This window comes from Cryptomeria japonica, chromosome 2, assembly GCF_030272615.1.
Source record: "Cryptomeria japonica chromosome 2, Sugi_1.0, whole genome shotgun sequence".
Classification (NCBI taxonomy): Eukaryota; Viridiplantae; Streptophyta; class Pinopsida; order Cupressales; family Cupressaceae; genus Cryptomeria; species Cryptomeria japonica.
Window position 1 is genome coordinate 285255437 of NC_081406.1, and position 21437 is coordinate 285276873.

Here is a 21437-nt window from a genome sequence, read left to right on the forward strand (position 1 = left end):
ATTCTTGTAATGACCAAAGAGACAACAATATAGAGGGTGAGGTAAAGTTTGAGAATCAAATTTGTGATGTAGGAGCATCCCTGGTTCATGGCAATCTTGCATCAACCAAAAAATCATTTTCTTTTCAATTTGTTTCTTGTTTTGCAGTTTTAGCATTTCTTTCTGCATTTCTTTGTATTTGGTCACCGGATGTTGCGGAGCTGGATTTTGTTCGTAGACATGTTCATTTACCTTATCCTAAGTCCACGACATATTTGGATCTTTTTCCAGCAATTTATTGCTTCCAGAATCCGAGACAGTTTACTAGCTTGGAACACTAGAATCGCTTGGACCTATTTGCTATTGGCGAATCTTGTGGATCTCTTCCGTAGCTTGTGGAGCTTTAGTTCATTGTTTTTAACGTTCCTTTACATGTGGCCGACCTTCCCTTGGGTCCACACTTCATTCTATGGATTTTCTAGAAGGATCTCTTTAGCGAAGACCAACCTTGAAGTTTTACATGTTACATCTTGTCCTTCGGCATTTGTTTCATCTTGGGCCGACGCAGATCATTCTTGATCATATAAATCAATGAAATTAAGCATGTAGAAATTAGTTAGGATAACATAGAATAAAAATCTAAAGGTTAGGAGGTCCGGAGTTGGATCGCATTCTTGCTTGAGCCTGGATATTGTAATTGAACATGTTTGTAATCAGGTCCATGAGCCGAATCTTGTAAGCCCGCATGTTGCCGGTAGTCTGTAATTGATTTTAATTCAGTTTCTTTCTGCTTTGCCTCCATCACATTGAGTTGTTTCTACTGTGTAACTCTTGTTGCACGGTCCGAACTGTTCTCTTTGAGGATAGCCCTGTCATGACTGCACCAAGTAGTATCAGAGCAAGTTTCATTTTGGAGATTGTGTTGTCCTGTAAGATTTTGGTTGTAGGGTGGCGGATAGAAGATCCGACCTACAGCTACAGAGGACTGACGTAAAGATGGCCCTGAGGAATGTTAGAGGCGGTGGAGTGCATGGAAATGAAGACCCTGCTATGATGGAAATGTTGCATGGAATTGAAGCCCGATTGGAAGCTATTGAAATGACCCAGAGAAGAGGTTGACATATTTAAGATGTGAGCGAAGATGAAGAAGAATAAGTGGCAGTTGGAGAACAAGGAGCAAATCCACCGACGAATGACCCAGATGAAGAAAGGTTTATAAAAGCATTGTCTAGAGCGAATACTAGACCACATTTCAACCCATCGGATTATGATGGCAAGTTGGATTCGGATGAATTGCTAGATTGGATCATAGAGATGGAAAAGCATTTTGATTTTTAAGGCACGGCTGAAGATAGGAAGGTAGGATATGCTTGCATTAAGTTCAAAGGACATGCATCTCTTTGGTGGGAGCATTTACAAGTTGATAGAGAGAGAAGAGGTAAAGAGAAGATTAAATCTTGGGAGCAGATGGTTAGCAAGTTGAAATCGAAGTTCACACCAGCTGATTATCAAGTAAATTTATTCTGGAAGTTGCAGAACCTGAAGCAGAAGGAGTCTAGTGCGAAGGAGTATACTAAAGCATTCTACAAGTTGAATATCAGATCTGGACATACTGATGATGAGATTGAACAAGTTTCTAGATACCTGAATGGGTTGCAGATGTCTATACAAGACGAACTCAGTCTAATCAAGTTGCAGAGTGTTGAGGAAGCTTATCAATATGCCTTAAAAGCATAAAAGAAGTTGAACAAAAGACATGAGCAAAAGAAAAGAGGTAAAGGTGGAAGGTTTTTTGGAGGAAAGATTTATTCTAGAGGAAGAGGACCCTATATAGATCATAACAAAGACAAGGAAGTTAGCAAAGATGGTAGTTCATGCCGAAAGGATGGTAGAAATTTTTACTGGAGGAGAGAACCTAATGGATACCGAATGAGGGTTATGAAAAAGATGATAGAAGATAGGATAAAAGAGTGTTTACAGGAACATGCTTTAAGTGTGGAGGAGAAGGACATTGTTCTTTTGAATGTAAGAAAGAAAAGAACACCAGAAGAGAAGCATTGGTAGAAGAAGACCATACTGGATTGGCCAATAAACCAGAATATGGAGAATTGTTGGTGATGAGGAGAGCTTTGTGTCACACCAGAGAGGATGAGGAACCCTTGCAGAGGAGGAATATGTTCAAGACTAGATGTAAGGTATTTGGTAAGTGTTGTAAAGTTATAATTGATAGTGGTAGTTCAGATAATCTTATTTCGGAGGAGATGGTGAATAAACTGAAGTTGGAGAGATTGAAGAACCCTAAGCCTTATAAGATAGCATGGATTCAAGATGATCATAAGATACTAGTAAGTGAACAATGTTTGGTGAAATTAAAATTTGGAGCTTATGATAATGAAGTTTTGTGTGATATTATGCCTATGGATGTTTGTCATATCTTGTTGGGTAGACCTTGGCAATATGATAGACAAGCAATACATGATGGTAGAAAGAACATATACACAATTATTGCAAATGGGATGAAGTGGACCTTGTTACCCTTGGAGGAGCCTCTGAAAAACTGAAGTTTGTACAAGTGCTAGAATTTGCTTGCTGGATGGAAAGAAATTCTTGGATGCGATGAGACATGAGAATGTGTGTTTTGTCTTAGTTCCTAAAAAAGGTTGAAGATCCAAAAACATGAAGGAGAACAACCGAAATAAATAAAGAAGTTGTTGATAGAGTATGCAGACATCATTTCAGATAATGTACCTGATGGATTACCTCCTATAAGAAGTATCAGTCATTGCATGGACCTGATTCTCAGAGCTAGTTTGCCTAATAAAGTAGCACACTAGATGACACTGACGGAGAATGAGGAGCTGAATAGACAAGTGCAGGATTTGTTGAAGAAAGGTTTGATAGGAGAAAGTTTGAGTCCTTGTGTAGTACCAACAATGTTAGCACCTAAGAAAAATGGAGAATGGAGAATGCGTACTGACTCTATAGCAATAAACAAGATCACAGTGAAGTACAGATTTCCCTTGCCTAGGATGGATGAGATAATGGATTGTTTGAGTGGAGCCAAATACTACACAAAGATAGACTTGAAGAGTGGATACCATCAAACCAGAATCAGAGAAGGAGATGAGTGGAAGACAACATTCAAAACAAATCAAGGTATATGAATGGTTGGTGATGCCTTTTGGACTGACTAATGCAACGAGTACTTTCATGAGGTTGATGAATGAGGTATTGAAGAAATTCTTGGGTAAGTTTGTTATTGTGTATTTGGATGACATTTTGATTTTTAGTAAGACCAAGGAAGAACATATGTTGCATTTGAGACAAGTTTTATAGAGGTTGAGAGAAGAGAAGTCGTTGATAAACATTAAGAAGTGCAGTTTCATGAAGGAAAAGATAATCTATTTAGGATTTGTGATATTTGTGGATGGATTGAAGATGGATCTTGAGAAGGTAAGAGCAATTGTTGAATGGCCTACACCGGAAAGCATTGAAGAGGTAAGATCATTTCATGGATTTGCTAGTTTCTACCAGAAGTTTATCAGAAATTTCAGCTCAATTTATAGTCCTATGACAGAAGCAATGAGAAGAGATAGAAAGGATTTCAAGTGGACAACCAGAGCAAATAGGATATTTGAATTGTTGAAGTAGAAGGTGATAGAGCAGCCTGTGTTGGCTTTACTAGATTTTAGCAAAGTATTTCAAGTGGATTGTGATGCAATTGGAGCAATGTTAAGTCGGGAAGGAAGACCAGTAGCTTATTTCGGTGAGAAGTTGAATGATGCAAGAGGAGATATTAAGTGTATGATCAGAAGTTATATGCCATAGTTCAAGCATTGAAGAAGTGGAGACATTATTTGTTGCCTAAGGAGTTTGTGTTGTATACCGATCATCAAGCTTTACAATATTTGAATAGTCAGAGTAAGTTGAATCAGAGACACATGAAATGGGTGGAGTTCTTGCAGAGTTATACCTTTGTTTTGAAGCATAGAAGTGGGAAGTCAAATAAAGTTGTTGATGTCTTGAGTAGAAGAAGAAATTTGCTGACAGAGATGAGAGTGGAGGTATTAGGTTTTGAGGAATTGAAGAGCCTATCTGAAGATGACCTGGATTTTGCAAAACCTTGGAGAGCTTGTAAGGAACCAGTTATGGTGGATAGAAGTAAGTGGTTGGACTATTTCATTCAAGATGAGATGTTGTTTAGAGGAGTTCAATTGTGTATACCTAGGAGTTCTATGAGGAAGAGTCTAATAAAGGAGAAGCATAGTGAAAGATTAGTCGGACACTTAGGCATTGACAAGACAATGGCATTGCTTAGTGAGAATTACTTTTGGCCTCGGATTTATAAGGATGTCAAGAAATTTGTGTAGAGTTGTTGAATTTGTCAACTTGCAAAAGGTAGTAGTCAGAATGTTGGATTGTATAAGCCTTTGACAGTTTTGGAGAAACCTTGGGATGACATAAGCATGGATTTTATACTTGGATTGCCTAAGACACAAAGAGGAAATGATTCTATATTTGTGGTGGTGGACAGGTTCTCAAAGATGGCACATTTCATACCCTGTAAGAAGACAATAGATGCAATACATGTTGCTAACCTATTTTTCAAGGAAGTGGTGAGATTACATGGATTACCTAAGAGCATAGTTTCAGATAGAGACACTAAGTTTGTTGGATATTTTTGGAGAACACTTCAGAAAAAGATGAAAACAAATTTGAAGTCGAGTTCTACTTTTCACCCACAAACTGATGGATAGACAAAAGTAGTGAATAGGAGTTTGGGAAATTTGTTGAGATGCTTAGTTGGAGAGAAAACTGGAAGTTGGGACTTGATTCTTGCACAAGCAAAATTTACCTACAATAATTCAGTGAACAAGAGTATCGGAAGAACACATTTTGAGATTGTTACTGGAGCAAACCCTAGAGGTATATCAGAATTGAGAGACATCAGTACTGAAGATAAAAAGAGTGCAAAAGCAAAAGAATTTGCAGAGCATGTGAAGACACTACATACACAAGTCAAACAGCATTTGGAAGACATGAACAACAAGTATAAGGAGAAAGCAGATGAGAAGAGGAGACAAGGAATTTGAAGTTGGCGACAAAGTGATGGTATATCTAAGAAAAGAGAGATTTCCAATTGGAACCTATAACAAGTTGAATATGAGGAAGTTTAAAACTTGTAAGATCTTGAAGAAATTTAGTTTCGGAAATGTACGAAATTCAGTTGCCAAATAGTTTGGGCATTTCATCTATATTCAACATTGTAAATCTACATCGGTACCATGAGACAGAATTCAATGAGGACAGTAAAGCAGACTTGGAGAAGCAGATACCCTGAAGGGAAACGGATCAGATTGAAGACAATTTAGATAGCAGGATTAGGTGTAGCACCCGAAGAAACCAATACAGAGAGTATCTTGTGAAGTGGAAAGGCAAACCAGCTAAAGATTCATCATGGATTTCTCAAGCAGAGGTAGACCATCTTGGTTTTCCTCTGACCCCAGCAAAGTGAGGGACTCACTTTTTCATCAACCTTAGATGTCTGATGCAAGAGCATCCCTAGTTAATGGCAATCTTGCATCAATCAAAAAAAAAAAAAAAATCAATTTGTTTCTTGTTTTACAGTTTCGACATTTCTTTCTGCATTTCTTTGTGTTTGCTCACTGGATCTTGCGGAGATGGATTTTGTTTGTGGACATGTTCATCTACCTTATCCTAAGTCTGCGAGATGTTTGGATCTTTTCTGGCAAGTTATCGCTTTTGGAATCTGAGATAGTTTTCTGGCTTGGAACACCGGAACCGCTTGAACCTGTTTGCTATTAGCAAATCTTGTGGATCTCTTTTGTAGCTTGTGGAGCTTAAGTTCATTGTTTTCAACGTTTCTTGGCGTGTGGCCGACCTTCCCTTGGGTCCGCACTTCATTCTATGGATTTTTCAGAAGGATCTCTTTGGCGGAGGTTGACCTTTTAGTTTTACATGTTACATCTTGTTCTTCGACATTTGTTTCATCTTGGGCCGACGCAAATCATTCTTGATCATATAAATCAATGAAATTAAGCATGTAGCTATTAGTTAGGAGAACATAGAAGAAAAATCTAAAGGTTAGGAGGTCCGAAGTTGGCTTGCATTCTTGCTTGATCCCGGATATTGTAATTCAACATGTTTGTAATCAAGCCCATGAGCCGAATCTTGTAAGCTCACATGTTGTTGAGAGTTTATAATTGATTTTCATGATATAATTCAATATGTTTATGCTTCGTCTCCATCATATTGAGTTGTTTTTGTTGTGTAACCCTTGTTGCACGATCCAGACTATTCTCTTTGAGGATAGCCCTGTCGTGACTGCACCAATTTGACTAAATAAATAACTCTCAATCATTTACTCAAAGCCTAAGAAGCTCCATAATTTATGGAACTAATCGAATGAATAAATTCAAAAGTTGGAATGGCTTACAATGAGTAAAAAGAACAAGATCGAGTATCAAAGTAGAAGTGGGGGCTAGAGTTTTTTAGGCAAAAGAGAGTGCTTCATGAAGAGCTCCAAAGAGGTGACATCTACGAGGAAGATGATGAACAATTTAGAAATGAGACCTACACTGTAACCAAAGCCATTAGAGGAAGAGGTCATTTTTAAATAAAAAAAATCCTATCCACTAGAGAAAAGGCAATTCCTTAAGGGCCTCAAGATCTTGGAAGATGCTAAGGATTGATGATCACATAAAGAAGTTCAATGGAGAATGGGAAAAGAGGTTATAGGGTTGGTGAAGCAATGAGGAATAACCAAGAATATTTTAAATCCTTAAAGCAAACCAAGATGAAAATCCATTATCACCTTTTCTTTTTAACATCATTGCAAAAGCATTGAGTTATGTTGTAGAAAAGTAGAAAGATTTGGGCAAGTGGAAAGGAATCAAGATGTGAAAAATTTCAATAATGTAGCTCACCAACATTTCGTAGATGACATGATTTTGTTTGGTAAGGCCAAACTTGGAGAGGCTATGTATGAACAAGGTGTGTGTGTGTGTGACACGCACACGCACACACACACACACACGAGCGTGTTTTGGGTTTTAAAATAGGGTACTTAAGCAAATATTTGAGAATCTCTCTCTCTCTCTCTCTCTCTCTCTCTCTCTCTCTCTCTCTCTCTCTCTCTCTCTCTCACACACACACACACACACACAAAAGCGCGAACGCGTGCACGCAAAAAACACGTTTCAAAGTTTTGGGTTTTAAAATAGGGTACTTAAGCAAATATTTGAGAATCCCACTCTTCACTACTAACATTAAAACTTCTTTGTGGATCCCTTTAATTGAAGCCTATAGATGGATCAATGCCTACTATTAATGATGGATATGAAAAAATAATTGGTTAACATCTCCAAAAGTTTTTTAAATAGATAACTTAAATACTTGTGTCTATTTATAGACTTGTATCTTTCAACAACTTTTAAAAGTTGTCAATCATTAGAGACACATACACATACATAAATGAACTAATAGATGATAAGAGAGGCAGATTTTTTTAATCAAAATTTATTTTATTTAAGAACTATTTTAATAAACTTTAAGTTATTATATTTTTACTTTAGACAGATTTTTTAACTTTATTTTCAAAGATTTTATTTTTATATTATTATTATTTTTGTAATGTATTTATTTTACTTTTAGTTTTAAAATAATACTACATAACTTTTGATTCTAATTTTAAAAAAACTATCATTTATAATTATTTAAGAGTAATTTTATTTATTTCAGCAATTTTATTTACTATATATATATATATACACATTATACACATATTTCAATTCTTTGTTTAATTTAAATGTCATCTCTAAATAGTCTCTAAGTAGTTTTTATGTACACGGTTAAGACATGATCTCTTGCTGCCAATATAGTACACCTCTCAATATAATTATTTTATTTACTTTAAACATATATCAACTGTGTTTTAATTTTTTCATCTATATTCTTAACATGACACAATTGATGTCAATACATAATTATATTGATTGATTTATGTTTAAATATTTTTTAATAATTGTTTATATATATATGATCATATACAACTTGAAGAATATTATACATGAAAATATGAAAATTTAAAAATAAGAATAACAAACAAGAAGATATGATACTCCCAATTAAATTGAAGCGTACAACAAATCCTTGGATGTTTATATGATACTTCATATAATTTAATAAAATAAAAAGAAACCTCTATATTATCTGAAGCTTGAATGGGATAAAAAGAATCTAAAACAGATCAGAAGGTCCATGCACCCACGTGCAAATAAACGAGCACATTCATACAAGCAGAGCGAAAAGAACACTCGAGAGACCAAAACTACATGCAATACAGGCACTCTAAATGACATAGTCAATTGCCAAACAAGCAATGCCTCAACAGTTTTCTCTGCAAACACCTCCCTAGTGCGATATCTACTGTGCGGAGCCTACTTCATTTGCAACTGGAGCTCAAACCAAATTCTCATCCACCTTTGCATACATATTTTTCTTCCTTGAGATCTACAATTCGTTATTGCATTCAAAAAACAACTAAACCTCATATATGCCCTGCTCTTAAAAAGGTAAGGCCGTTAGAGCATTGTGTTGCAACTAGACTTCACTCTAAAGTACATCAATAAACTGGTTAACAAAGTCATTTCATTTTAACCACATTATGTGGTGCAAATCATTTAGATGTAAGATCCCATTATTAAACACAAAATTGTTCTTGATGGATGGCAAGGTGACATGATTTAATCAATTCAATGATTTCCTGGTTACAATCAATGCTTTAAAGTCAGTCAAATGAGAAATTTTCTGAAAATATGAGTGATGACCTTGAGTAATTTGCAGTGAGGTGCCTAGCGCTGATGGATTTTTCTCTGGTGCCCAACTGATTTTATATCTCTCCTGGCCAGAAAGTTATGCATGGATAGTTTCTAAGACACAATATTCACCAAGCATCCTCCGAATGTAGTGCTTCTAACAAAGAAGAAAGTCGGCCTATTGTTCAAATTAGATCAACATCTGCAGTATTTCAGTCGGAATAAATTGTGAAGCTTTAACTGCTATGTTAATTAAGAATTGATTACCATTTTGGAAGCATCTCCAATAGCTGTGAGAGTATTCATAATCGAATAAAGTCACAACAAAGAAAATTAATCTTCTGCAATCATTGACAATTAATTACAACACAATTACTCAGATAAACAATGCCCAGATAAATGTACTAGTAAAGATCCGCACTATTGAACTCTCTGCAAAAGTCTCTGCACCATAATCTTTTGTTGAACCCCACTCAAGTACTCTGCATTCATGATGGCATTTGAAACAAGAATGACCGTAGAAGGAGATGGAGCATTCACCTTAATCAAAAAGATACAAACATAAGCTCTTGAGCAATCTCAAATTATACATCTCAAAAATATAAAAATTTAAGGTCTATTACCCAAACTCGACCATTTAATCCGACTGCTATCTCAAATGATAAACTCTTTCCAAGTTCCTCAAGAACAGGACAGGTAGGCTTGCTCAATAACCTGTAGATAGGAAAAACAACAATTGTAGCCACAAATCCATCTTACAAACCCACACAATGATCTTGAAAATCCTTAACAAAGTCAAACTTTACTATTGCCAGTTGGGTTCACTAAACAAAACAAAAAACTAGCGATTTAGCACACATCACTTCTATTTTTACTACTTCGACTTTTTATTTTTTATTTCCCTATGTGCAAAACAACTAGAGTTCCTTAACACAAACTTGAGCCAAGAAAGGATTATTTTCCAGAAATTGCAAGAAAATCAAACGGTATTAATGCAACATACGCTCGTGCTAATCCAGTTGAACTTTCAAACATGTAGCCTCCAGTCAAACCACCAAATTCTGAAGCCTTACCGCTTGCTGAAACAGATATCAAAAGCACACAAAAGTCAGCTTTATTCTATTCAAGAAAAGAGAAGTCAAACCAAGTTTTCACCAATAAATTAATGTATCAAAGCATTTCATTCATTCTCATTCTACAAAGAAACAATTATTATCTCTTCCAACTAATTTGCACCTAACTGTTAGTTTTGTATCAGACTGTAGCAAAATAATCAGAAATAACAGAACCGAATCAATGTGCACAATAAACACCAATATACCCTGGGAAAAACTCCCTCTTGGAAGTGAAAAACCCAGCAACTAATCTCAGATCTTTATTAAGCAATAACCAAATGTATCTTTACAATGAGCTTCAACACTTGAAGCAATCAATAAACTATGCACAGTAATATCTTCAACCTAGGGCAAACTGCAATGATGAACTTATCTGCAATACACATATTGCTGCCACAAAGATGAAGTTCGCTGATCTTAGGATGATGTTTGCAGCCTTCAAGAATAGTTCGCTGACCTTCAAATGATGACTACTGCCAGAAAGAACAGTTGCTGCACCTAGGGTGAAGTTCGCTGCCCTCAATAGATGGTTCACTGTCCTTCAAATGGTGTCTTTCTTTGTCTCTATTTTTCCCTTATTTTAGATTTATTTTCATTAACTATTTTGATCTTTGATCATCTGTTGCTTGGGGTTGCATGTGATCTACAGCCGACATCAGATCCTAGCTTGGTTCTCGGTTCTCGCAGAATCTAACATGGTATCAAAGCCATGTTGTCTAGTATAACTCATTGTTTTTATGATTTTTTAGAGAGATTTGAGACCATTAGATAGCTATAATTTTTCTTAAAAATCAAAGCATACTCTTCTCTTGCATTATCGTGTGACTTGGAGAATCATAATAGTTTAAAGAAAAATAAGCTTCTAGTTAATCTCGTTTATATATATTATATACATGTGTTCCTGTGAGATTTGGGTGATTGCAGTTTTTTAGTAATATTGGAGGCTTCTTCAGCATTTTGAGTGTGCTTAAGGTTTGAAAAAGTCAAAAGTGGCTTTTATTTCTCCAAAATCAGAATTTGGAGATAGTAAAAATCAAAATTCAAAATTTCACTAAAGTTGTTTTCATTTTGACTTCAGAAATCCAGCTTCTACTTCTTTGTCGGAAAATCGATTTCTGGGTTTACTTCCTAGCATCAAAAAACCATCTAGGTATCTCTTATTTTTTGCATAAAATTAATACATTTTGCAAAAATTAAGTTTGAATCAGGGGTGAGCCGTTTTTGACTGGCAAATTTAGCAACTTTAAAAAAAATTGCATAATTTTTGACTCAAGTGTCAGATTTTTTCAAAACGAGTACTTGACGGAAAGCTGGAAATGAGCACTTTCCATCCACGTGGTTTTCATTAAAAATTTGTCATTTTCCATCAGATATTGCAGGTTGAATCAGTTGCATCTTTTTCTCTTCAATAGGCCATATCTTTCACCTCGGAACTCCATTTCTCAAAAACGAATAGGCGTTGGAAAGGTACTAAAGAGTATTACACAATTATAAGGTTTATTTTTTCAGATTATGCATCAAATGTATTTGTATCATTTTTTTAAATTTTTGGCCCTTAGAGGCCTAGAAAGCATTGAAATCTAATAAAAGGCATGGTAAACGCACTAATTGTAATGTACCAACCTTGTAATATTTTGGGGGGGGCGGGGAGAGGGGGGGAGATGATTTTTTGAGACTAGTGGAAAGGGGCGATGTCTTCTGCATCTTCTTTCTTAAACTTTTTCTGATTTTTTGCAATCTTCTTTTCTGCTACCATGGATGCATCTACATTTCCTCTTTTAACACCATACAATTATTTTGAATAGAAATCTAACATGATAATATATTTGAAAAAACATGGATATCATCATGTTACTATGGAGCTTGAAACTAAACCTCAAAATGATGCTGAAAAGATAAAATGGTTTAATAAATGTGATGAAATATTTGGTACTTTGTGTATGTTAGTCTCTCCTGAACTCCTTTTTCACATTAAATCTACCACTACACCAAATGGAGTGTGGACCACTTTAGAAACTAAACAGTATGAGTTAAGAGGTCAGCAATTGGAGAATGAACTCATAGGGTTGAGTCCAACCAATTTTGACACCATACAAGACTTCTTCACAAAACTCAAATCTGTAAGATTACAATTGGAATAGTGTGGAGTCAAGAAGGATGATAAGCATTTGATCTTGAGTATCCTTTCTAAAGCTCAATCTTAACTATTCAGTGTTTGTTTCTACATTCTAAACTACAAAATGTGCCCTAGGTACCTATTGTGATGTTTTCACACATTGCCCCATTGCAAATGGGGACCCCCTTGTTTTTTGCTTTTTAGGGTAGTGTTTTGGTATCTTAGCATTTTGTCTCCAGTCTCTAGCCTAGAAAATGAGTGATGTTCTTCGAAATTTGGAAGTCTCCAAAGTCAATGAAGGAATGGTCAAAAGAGTGTTTTGATGCCACAGATGTGCCTGAACAGGTGTAAGTAAAAATGCAACTTCCTAGGGTCAATTCTGACAACTTCCTATTTTTAGAAAAAAAATCTTTTTTGCTTTTATCTAAATTTGGAAAGTTTTGTTTTTGGCATTTTGGGGCCAATCCGAGAACCTTCTTTTTCAATCTACTTTTTTCTAATAATAGAAAGTTGTTTTTTTCTTTTTTCGGGATCATAGGTGGTGTAATGTCCCCTACCTGATTAACATAATTAATCTATTTCAATATACTAAAATTGGTTGAGAGACTAATCATGAAGTCAGTCGTTGATATTCTTCAATTTATTAGTTATTAACAAATGCTTATTTATTTTCCTCACTAGATGATTAATTTCATTATTCATAATTCTTAATATAGATATCAGACACTGCTACTATTTCAGTTTTAGGGGAGAAGAGTCTATGTATGTTACCAACACTTAGAGACCAAATACAATAGGTTCCCTCAAAGTTTATAGATCCAAGCCCTTACCTATCTTGGGTCTATACCCTCAAGGTTTATGGGTTGTTGATCCCCTCCCTATCTTGGGACTTAACCTATTGCTTGGATTTAGACTGCCCCTCTTTGCAACATCTCATCCCCATCTTAAATACTCATAATAGCAGCAAGAGGAATGGTGTATTTAAATTATTTATTTATGAGTTCTTTCTCATTTTACAATCTAATATAGTTATTTGTTTGATCAAATATATATATATATGAATATAAATCAAATTATATTACCTATTATATAAATCATTAACACTACCATTGCCTAAAACACTAATTATTAGTCTATCTAGTGGTTGAAAAGGCAGATAGATCTGACATGCGTCAAATATGGTCTACCACTGTATATGAGATTAAATATGATTGTCTTACGTATTAGAGTCTATATTAATATTACTATTAAATATTACTACTAAATCCTGCATAAGAATATTATCAAGTTGCATATATTAAGCACATCCCCGTGCATACCACCAAGAACCAAGATGTTACTGTCTGTAACTTAATAACAGTTTTGATTTGAACGATCTTGCCGACCATAGTTGGACTACTCGCAGGGTACTCGACGAGTTTTAAAAACTCGCCGATTTTTTTACCCTAGCAAGTTTTTTTCACTTTAACTCTAGAGTAAAACTTGTCGAGTTTTTGCCAACAACTCGGCGTTTCGCCGAGTTTTTGAATAAAACTTAGCCGCTATAGCAGAAAACCACACAACATCAAAAACACAATTTTAATCATCATTTTACCTTGGGTTTTTTTGTTGAGAATGGGGAAGAGTGACTCCAACACTCTTGCAAGGTGATTTTGAGCGATTCTTGCGAATTCCAAGTGGATTTGAAGGGGATTTGAGGTGGTTTTTCAAGAAAAATCAGATTCCCAAGTTGATTTTTTTTTTTTTCCTATGCTTTTTTAAAACATTTTGTTTGTTTTTTGTTGAATCTATAGATTAGTTAGAAATCATTCCCAAGTAATCTAAAATCTTTTTAAGTTATTTGAACAAGATTTAACACTAGTTTTGACAAGTTTTGTTGATTTTTTCACTATTTTTTTGAAAAATATCTAGTTTTCCAAAAAAAATCAAACCCTAATAGTTTTTTGTTTTTTTTAAACTTTGAATGATGTCTAAATTTTTATCAACTAATTTAGATAGTTTGCTAAATTGTTTAACTAAATGCTAACTTTTTTTTTTCACTTTGTATGTGTAGGTTAACTAAGCATTAATTATGGCAAGTTCTAATTGGCCACAAGAACCATGCCCATCTGGATATATAGGCACCCGTCGTAAAGGTGCTAGAGATAGGGCTTGGAGGTATGCTTATGAGGAACCGGATCCTGGAACAGTTATTTGCATAGAGTGTGAAAAAATACTTCATGGAGGCATCAACCGCCTCAAATACCACATTGCAGGCATAGACAAGCATGATGTTAGAGAATGCATAGGAACCACTCCTGAAATAAAAAGACAAATGAATACCCTACTTGCAGCTGGGGAAGAGAAGAAATTGCAAAGAGAGAGGGCAAAGCTATCCATGAGATCAGCCATACCTGAATCTCAAGGTGCCTCTATTGACATTGAAGAAGAACAAGAAGCACTTGAGGGGATAGTGGGCTCTCGGTGTGGCCCACGTATCCGCAAACCCACCACCACCTCACCCATCGCTTTTGCTTCCTCTAGTAGAGTACCTGGCACTGGCAGTGGCACTATTGCATCACAATCAAGGTCCATAGGTGATTATTATGTGCCCAGGAACACACCTGGAGCACAACCATCATTAGAGGCCACTGGATGGAATAGGGAGGCGCATGAGAAAGCCGACATTGCATGTGCTGATTTTTGGTACTTCAACAACATCTCATTCAATGTGGCAGACAATCCTTTTTGGTTAAATTTGGTGACCACAATGACAATTGCAGAAAAGAGGTACAAGGCCCCTTCGAGCAAGGATTTGAGTGGGAGGTTAGTAAATTACTAAATAGTCCACTTGATTTCATTTTTAATTGTTTTTTAAATTTCTTGTTTATTAAATCAAGATTGTGTACTACGAACTAATTTCACTTTATTCTTGTAGGTTGTTGTAATGTCCCCTTCTTGATGGCGTGCTTTTAGTGGTCCATTGGCCTATTCCTAAGACCTGTACGCGAGAACTTACTAGTAAGTTAGGGGTTGGTTGTTTGGATGATGTTGTCCTACTGAGCTTTCCATGCTCTATCATTGGGTGCGAAGATCATACTTTTCGGAGCAGTAATTCATGACTTGCTATTTTTAGTAAGTGGCAGTATGGAGTAATCTATTTTTGGCAGTGGATAAGGTCCTGGTCTTGCAGCAATTCTTTGGTCTTCTTTACTTCACTTCATCCGGGTTTCTGTTAATAATCATTATGGAAGTCATAAGTAATTTAATTAAATATTATTTCCTTGTCAAAGGTTTAATATTTAAATATTTGCAGTTACTAATTAATTGTTAAAGATGACTTAGGGAAAAATAAGTAGTTGATATTCATGTGTTTTTTCCTAAGTCAAAGGGCAAAATTGTTGGTGGCAACTTAGGAGGATTAAACATCTTTTGTTTAATGTTTAAAATTTGCAAAAATGACGCCACCTAAGGAAAGTTCGAACTTGCCTAGGAAAGGGTAAGTGGGCGCCATGTTGGTGGGGAGACATAAGGCGAAATGAAAGTGAATTTGAATGGAGTTTGGCGCCATTTGCATTTGCATTTGCATTTGGGAAGGTATGAAGTTATAAATATGACCCTTGGGCTCTCATTTTGGTCATCTTGAAAATTTGCATTGTTATGCTGTCGGATTGGCGTCAGAACTTTGAAGCTTCGGAGTACGGTTCCCTAGTGCTTTCCAGTTTTGTACTTGAAATATAGTACCTAGTTGCATGTTGTAATCTATGATACTTTCATTGCATATCTCAGTCTTTTTGGTGTTTGGAGTGATTTCTGGAGTTGCTGGTTTCCCTGTGGCTGAAGCACATTTTTTTATCACACCTCTCTGCTTGAGTGTTTGGCCATTCTGGGTACTAGTTCAATCATCCTTCCTACTGCTGGCGATTCATATTGTAAGTTTGTGGCACCTTTCATTGAGTATTGAATTTATTAAATCAAATCGAAATTACCTAGCTAGGCGTGGGGTTTTGAGGGTGCATTGGGATGTGTGCCAAATAATGTGGGAGGTTTTGATGGCTTTCATTTGGTTTGTTTTAGTCGTTGTTGTTGTAGTGTTAGTTTGGGAGTGATTTGAGGTGGTTTGAGTGAGTATTGAGAGAGGTATGAGTGATTTAGTGGGTTTATAGGCTGATGGTTATGCATTTCCAGCCTGTTGTTTTGATGTTAGAAGAGTTTCATGATCATTATCTTTTATGTTCAGCATTATTCTTCTACTCTCACTCTCCCTTTTATTGTAAGGTTAAGTAGTAGTACTACTAACCCATTCTGGATTGTAATTTCTCATCCCGCTGAAAAGTGGAAGAGGTTGGCTTGCCGCCTACATCTGTTAAATTGTAACTCAATCCTCTCACTGCATAAGCGGTCGAGTGATGATTGGTTGTAATGGTCCTCCCGCTGCATAAGTGGTCAAGTTGAGTATTTTGTAATTCAGTCCTCCCGCTGAAATATTGCAGTTGAGTGATTTGTGTCTACTATATGGTTCTCTTGGCTGGTTCACCACCAAGTTTCTTGCTTTCCCGCTGGGTAAGCGAAAGGGGCTAGCTTGTCGCCTAGTACTGTATTTACTTTATCAATCCAAAAAAAGATTTGTGATCTAACAATCCCCTCATCACTGTATGCTCTCACATTCCCACATTGGGCACTTGGTTATCAAAAAGTGGAAGGGTTGCATTTTCAGCAAACTTTGAGTTTATGTTTTCTAACCTTAATGGGTTATGTGTCGGTTGGTAATTCTTATTGCTCCTAAGAACAAAAAAAATTATCCAGGACAGTTGCTCACAAATGTAGTTCCTAGGGAAAAAGAACTAGTGGAGGAACAAAAAATTAAATGGGCAAAATATGGCTGCACCATTCTTTCTGATGGGCGGACAGATGGCAAGAACCCCACCATCATTAATTTTTTGGCTGCTTGCAAGGAAAATGTAGTCTTCTTGAAATCGGTCGATGCCTCCAGCAAGGTGAAAAATGCAAAAACATTGGTTGGAATGTTGGAGCACGTTGTCATGGAGGTGTGAGTAGAGAATGTGGTGCAAATCATCACAGATAATGCAGCAGCATATGTGTCAGCAGGAGAATCCTTTTGAATTATCACCTTAGCAATATTTTCATTTGTTGTGGCTTTGTTTTTCTTGGTTGCATCTTTCTTAAAAATAACTTCTTCTTTTGCAGATAGAATCCTCCAAGAGATGCACCCCACTTTTTTTTGGACACCTTGTGCAGCACATGTCCTTGACCTTCTTTTGGAGGACATAGGAAAACTTGAGTGGGTGACTCCAGTTGTGGAAGATGAAAGGAGGATCACCAAATATATTTACAATCACCCTTGGGTTCTAAATTTGATGAGAGAGCACACCAAAGGGAAAGATTTGGTGAGAGTTGGTGTCACAAGGTTTGCAACGATTTTCTTGACGTTGCAAATCCTTCTTGCTGCATTGACTTCATTGAAACAAATGTTTGTGAGTGGAGCATGGCTAAACTCACCATATTCAAAGAAGCCTGAAGGAGAGGTTGTCGCATGCATAGTCTTCGACAGCCGATTTGCACAAAGGGTTGCAGAGATTGTGAAGATAACTTCAAAAATTTAATTTTTAATTAATCTTGATTCAAGTCTCTCATTACTAATTTGTAACTTCATTAATTAATCTTTTTATAATTTGTATTTTGCAATTGTAGGTGTCAGAGCCCTTGGTTAGAGTTCTCCGCTTGGTGGATGGGGATAAAACCCCAATGGGGTATATTTATGAGGCCATGGATAAGGCCAAGGAGTCTATCAAAAATTTCTACACGGGGGATAAACTCAAATTTGATCCCATTTGGGAGATTATTGATAGAAGGTGGAACAATCAGCTCCACCAACCCATTCATACAACAAGGTACTTCGTCAACCCTCGTTTTAGGTTTGGGGATTCTTACTCAGATCCTAATGGAGAGGTTATGGAGGGCCTCAGTACATGCATTGAGAGGATGGTACTTGATGTTGAGGAGAGAGACCTCATTGTGGGCGAACTCCAAAATTATGAGGAAGCAAGGGGTAAGCTATTCTCTTCAAAGAGGACTAGGAGAGGAAGAACCACTCAAACCTTAGGTATAACATTTGCCATTTAAATTTTGGGATCTAAAGTGATTGATAAATTGATAAATTATGTTTTCTCTTTTCTCTTTGCTTTCTAACTTTTCAAAAAAAAAAAAAATTGCAAATGCTTGGTGGCAAAATTGGGGTGGAAACACCCCACATCTCAAAAAATTTGCCCTCAAAGTCTTATGTCAGCCTTGTAGTTCATCCAGTTGTGAGTGCAATTGGAGATTGTTTGAAGCAATCCACACGAAGAAGAGGAGCAAGTTAGCGCAAAAACGCCTCAATGACCTTGTCTTCGTGCAATATAATCTTCGATTGTGCGTAAGGAAGGTAGAGAAAGTAGAAGGTGGTCCAATTGACTTGGATGATATAGATCCTTACAGTGATTGGACATCACAGGAGCAGCCTCCATTGTTTTCCGAGGATGATATCACTGATTTCGAGAGGCAAGCTATGGAGGAGGAGGGGGGTGGATTTGGTTTCACATTGGATGACATTGAGGAGGAAGAGGATGAGGACGAGGAGTCATTGTCAGTGCCACAAGCAGCTGGAGACATATCTTCAGCCAGGATGGAGGATGAGCCAGCCATATCGAGTGAGGAGGCACAGTCACACGAGTCATGCCCACTACAGACTTCTAGGACTAGACCCTCTAGTTCTACCTCTCCCCTAGTTTTTGCTAGAGCTGGGAAGAGGAAGTTGTAATTGTAATGATGTATTTACTTTTGGTTTTACAAAAACTATTTACTATTTTTCTTCCAGGCCTCCAACCATCAGCAGTCCTCGTGAGGATGTGATTTTGTAGATACTTTGCATTTAAATATATCTAGAATCGGCTTGTTTCTTTTGTGTTCTCATTTATTGACTCATTGATGCATCTTCTCATTAAATTTTGCTAAAAAAATGCATTTTTAATTAAATTTAAGCATGTTTTTAAGTTGTTCAGTTTTTCACCGAGTTTTTCCGAGTTTTTCTCGAGTTTTTCTTCCCAAACCTTGGAGAGTTTTGCCGAGTGGCGAGTAGTTCAACTTTGTTGCCGACTATTAATCCCCCTTCCTTGTATGAGACAATACTCGTATATTTTCCAAATACAAAGAGTCGTGTCTCCTTGAAAGCTAGAGACAAGTCTACCCTTAAAAGTGTCTCCTCATAACAAATCGAGGGTATTCACATTAGTGGCTTATCATTAAATAGATAGATTCGCTAGCTTCCCTTAATATCGTGCCTCTTAATAAGATAGTTGTTAGTGGATGTAATCATAAGTTTAGCATTAGTTCAAAAATCGATCTGCTTAGGGCAATTAACTAATTAATTGATTAGATATGATTATTTCTTCCAAATATTTTAAAATTAAATAAATAAACAATTATTAATAGATCAAATATATATAAATAAATATTATTATTAATCAATATTTATCATTGTCAGTCAAATATTATTACATCAATTTGATATGGGGACATGACAAATGATTTCAAAGTTAGGAAAAGAGTTAAGTCAAGAAGGTTCATCCAGAATAAACCAGGTATGAAGTCGCTTTCGAATCCAGAGGATGTTTTCTAAAAAGCTAATTGAAGATCACCAGAATTTTACTAAGTCTAGAACTCAAATTAAGAAATCCTTGCTCAAATCATGAAGAATGTCTATCCATGGACGAATTCCATGTTTCATGATTAAGTTCGCTATGGTAAAAGAATAAGCCTCCTTGGTCAAGTAATGAGTTAGCCTTACAAGTCAAGAAATTCCTAGCTAAGCATGAAGTTTGCTCAAGAATGGTGAGAATTTCTTGTTTAAATGTCAAAGTTCACTCAGCAATGAAAAAATTTTGAAGGCAGCACCAAGTCTGCCCATGGCAAGTGAAAAATTTCCAATCAATGATGAAGTCTGCCTTGGGACATGAGAAAGTTCCTTGGGTCAAGGTGAAGTCCGCCCAAGGTGTGAGAATGAATTTCTTGTTTCAAGCAAAGTCCACCTTAGGATCATAGAAGAATTTCTTGTGCTATGACCAAGACCGCCCTAGAGGGTAAGAAAAATTTGGTTAAGTGTTGCCATTATGAGAAGGGAAAAGTCAGAAATTTAGCTGTGTTAGGACATGGAAAGAATTTCCAGCCAAGACATCAAGTCTGCCCATGGTATTAGGAAGATTTCCAATGGCAAGTGAAGTCCGCCCATGGTATTAGGAAGATTTCCAAAGGCAAGTGAAGTCTGCCCTTCTCCAAGCAAGAATTCATCATGCCACATCCAAGTCCGCCCAAGCAAGGTGAAAAGTTCCTTGACATCAAGCAAAGTCCGCCCAAGGATAGCATAAACTTCCCTTTCCTAGTGCAAAGTCCACCCTACCTCATGACAAAGTTACCTAAGCTAGTGCAGAGTCCACCCTACCTCATGACAAAGTTCCCTAAGCTAGTGCAAAGTCCGCCCTAGATGAGTAAATGAGAAGTTTGGGTAAGATAGAAGCAAGGGAGAAAAGCAAGAAATTCACCCAAGTTGAAAAGAAAATTTGGTTAGCTTGAGGTGGATTAAAACAAGATAAGCAAAAAAAGAAATAAAGCACAAGGAAATTCGCACAAGTCAATGGAAGAAAAGAGTTTGAAAATTCTTGACAAAGTGAAGTGAAATAAAGCAAAAAGGTTGAAAAGAAGAATTCAAAAAAAGCAAAGGTAGAAAACAAGAAGAAATCTGCCCAAGATGAGGAAGAGAAGATTTAGCTAAGTGTTTTGGCAAGTGAAAAAATCCTCAACAATGCTGAAGCCTGCCCATGCCCATGCCTTGTGGCAAAATTTCCAAGGCAACACCAAGTCCGCCCAAGCTAGCATAAGAAATTTCCTTGTGGCAGCATGAAGTTTGCCCAAGGAGGGGATCAGAAAATTGGTTAAGTATCGATGACTTGGAGGATAAATTCAGAAAACTGGTTTAGTGTTGATACCTTGGAGGAAAGTTCAAAAATTTGGCTAAGGGTCAAGGAAATTCCTCGAGCAAGAAGCAAATCCATTCAAGAAAGATGGAGGAAAATTTGGCTAAGTGTTGGTGGATTGAAAGAAAAGTGGAAATCAAGTGCCAAGTTTGCCCAAGGATAGTCAAAATTCCTTGTCCAAATATTAATTCTGCCTTGGGAATAAGAAAATTCTTTGACCCAACATCAAGTCTGCTGAAGCATATGGAATGCCTAAGTGTTGAAAAGGTTCAAAACTCTATAAAATTTGGCTAAGCGTTGAAAAGGTTCAAAACTCTATGAAACTTGGCTAAGTGTTGAAAAGTTTGAAAGTACAAATTTCAAAGACATCTTCTAGGAGAAT

At 36.5% G+C, this 21437-nt stretch overlaps 1 protein-coding gene across 1 annotated transcript in view; it reads right to left on the bottom strand.

Moving 5' to 3' along the window:
- Nucleotides 1-8713: 8713 nt before the first annotated feature.
- Nucleotides 8714-21437, bottom strand: part of LOC131054466 (uncharacterized) — a 107545-nt gene continuing 94821 nt past the window's right edge. The window contains exons 7-9 of the mRNA XM_057988999.2: nt 9820-9895; nt 9440-9530; nt 8714-9356 (exon numbers count right to left, since the gene is read on the bottom strand). Of these exons, the coding sequence (XP_057844982.1) occupies nt 9237-9356; nt 9440-9530; nt 9820-9895 (287 nt within the window). The 3' untranslated portion in view covers nt 8714-9236. The remainder of the gene's footprint in view (nt 9357-9439; nt 9531-9819; nt 9896-21437) is intronic.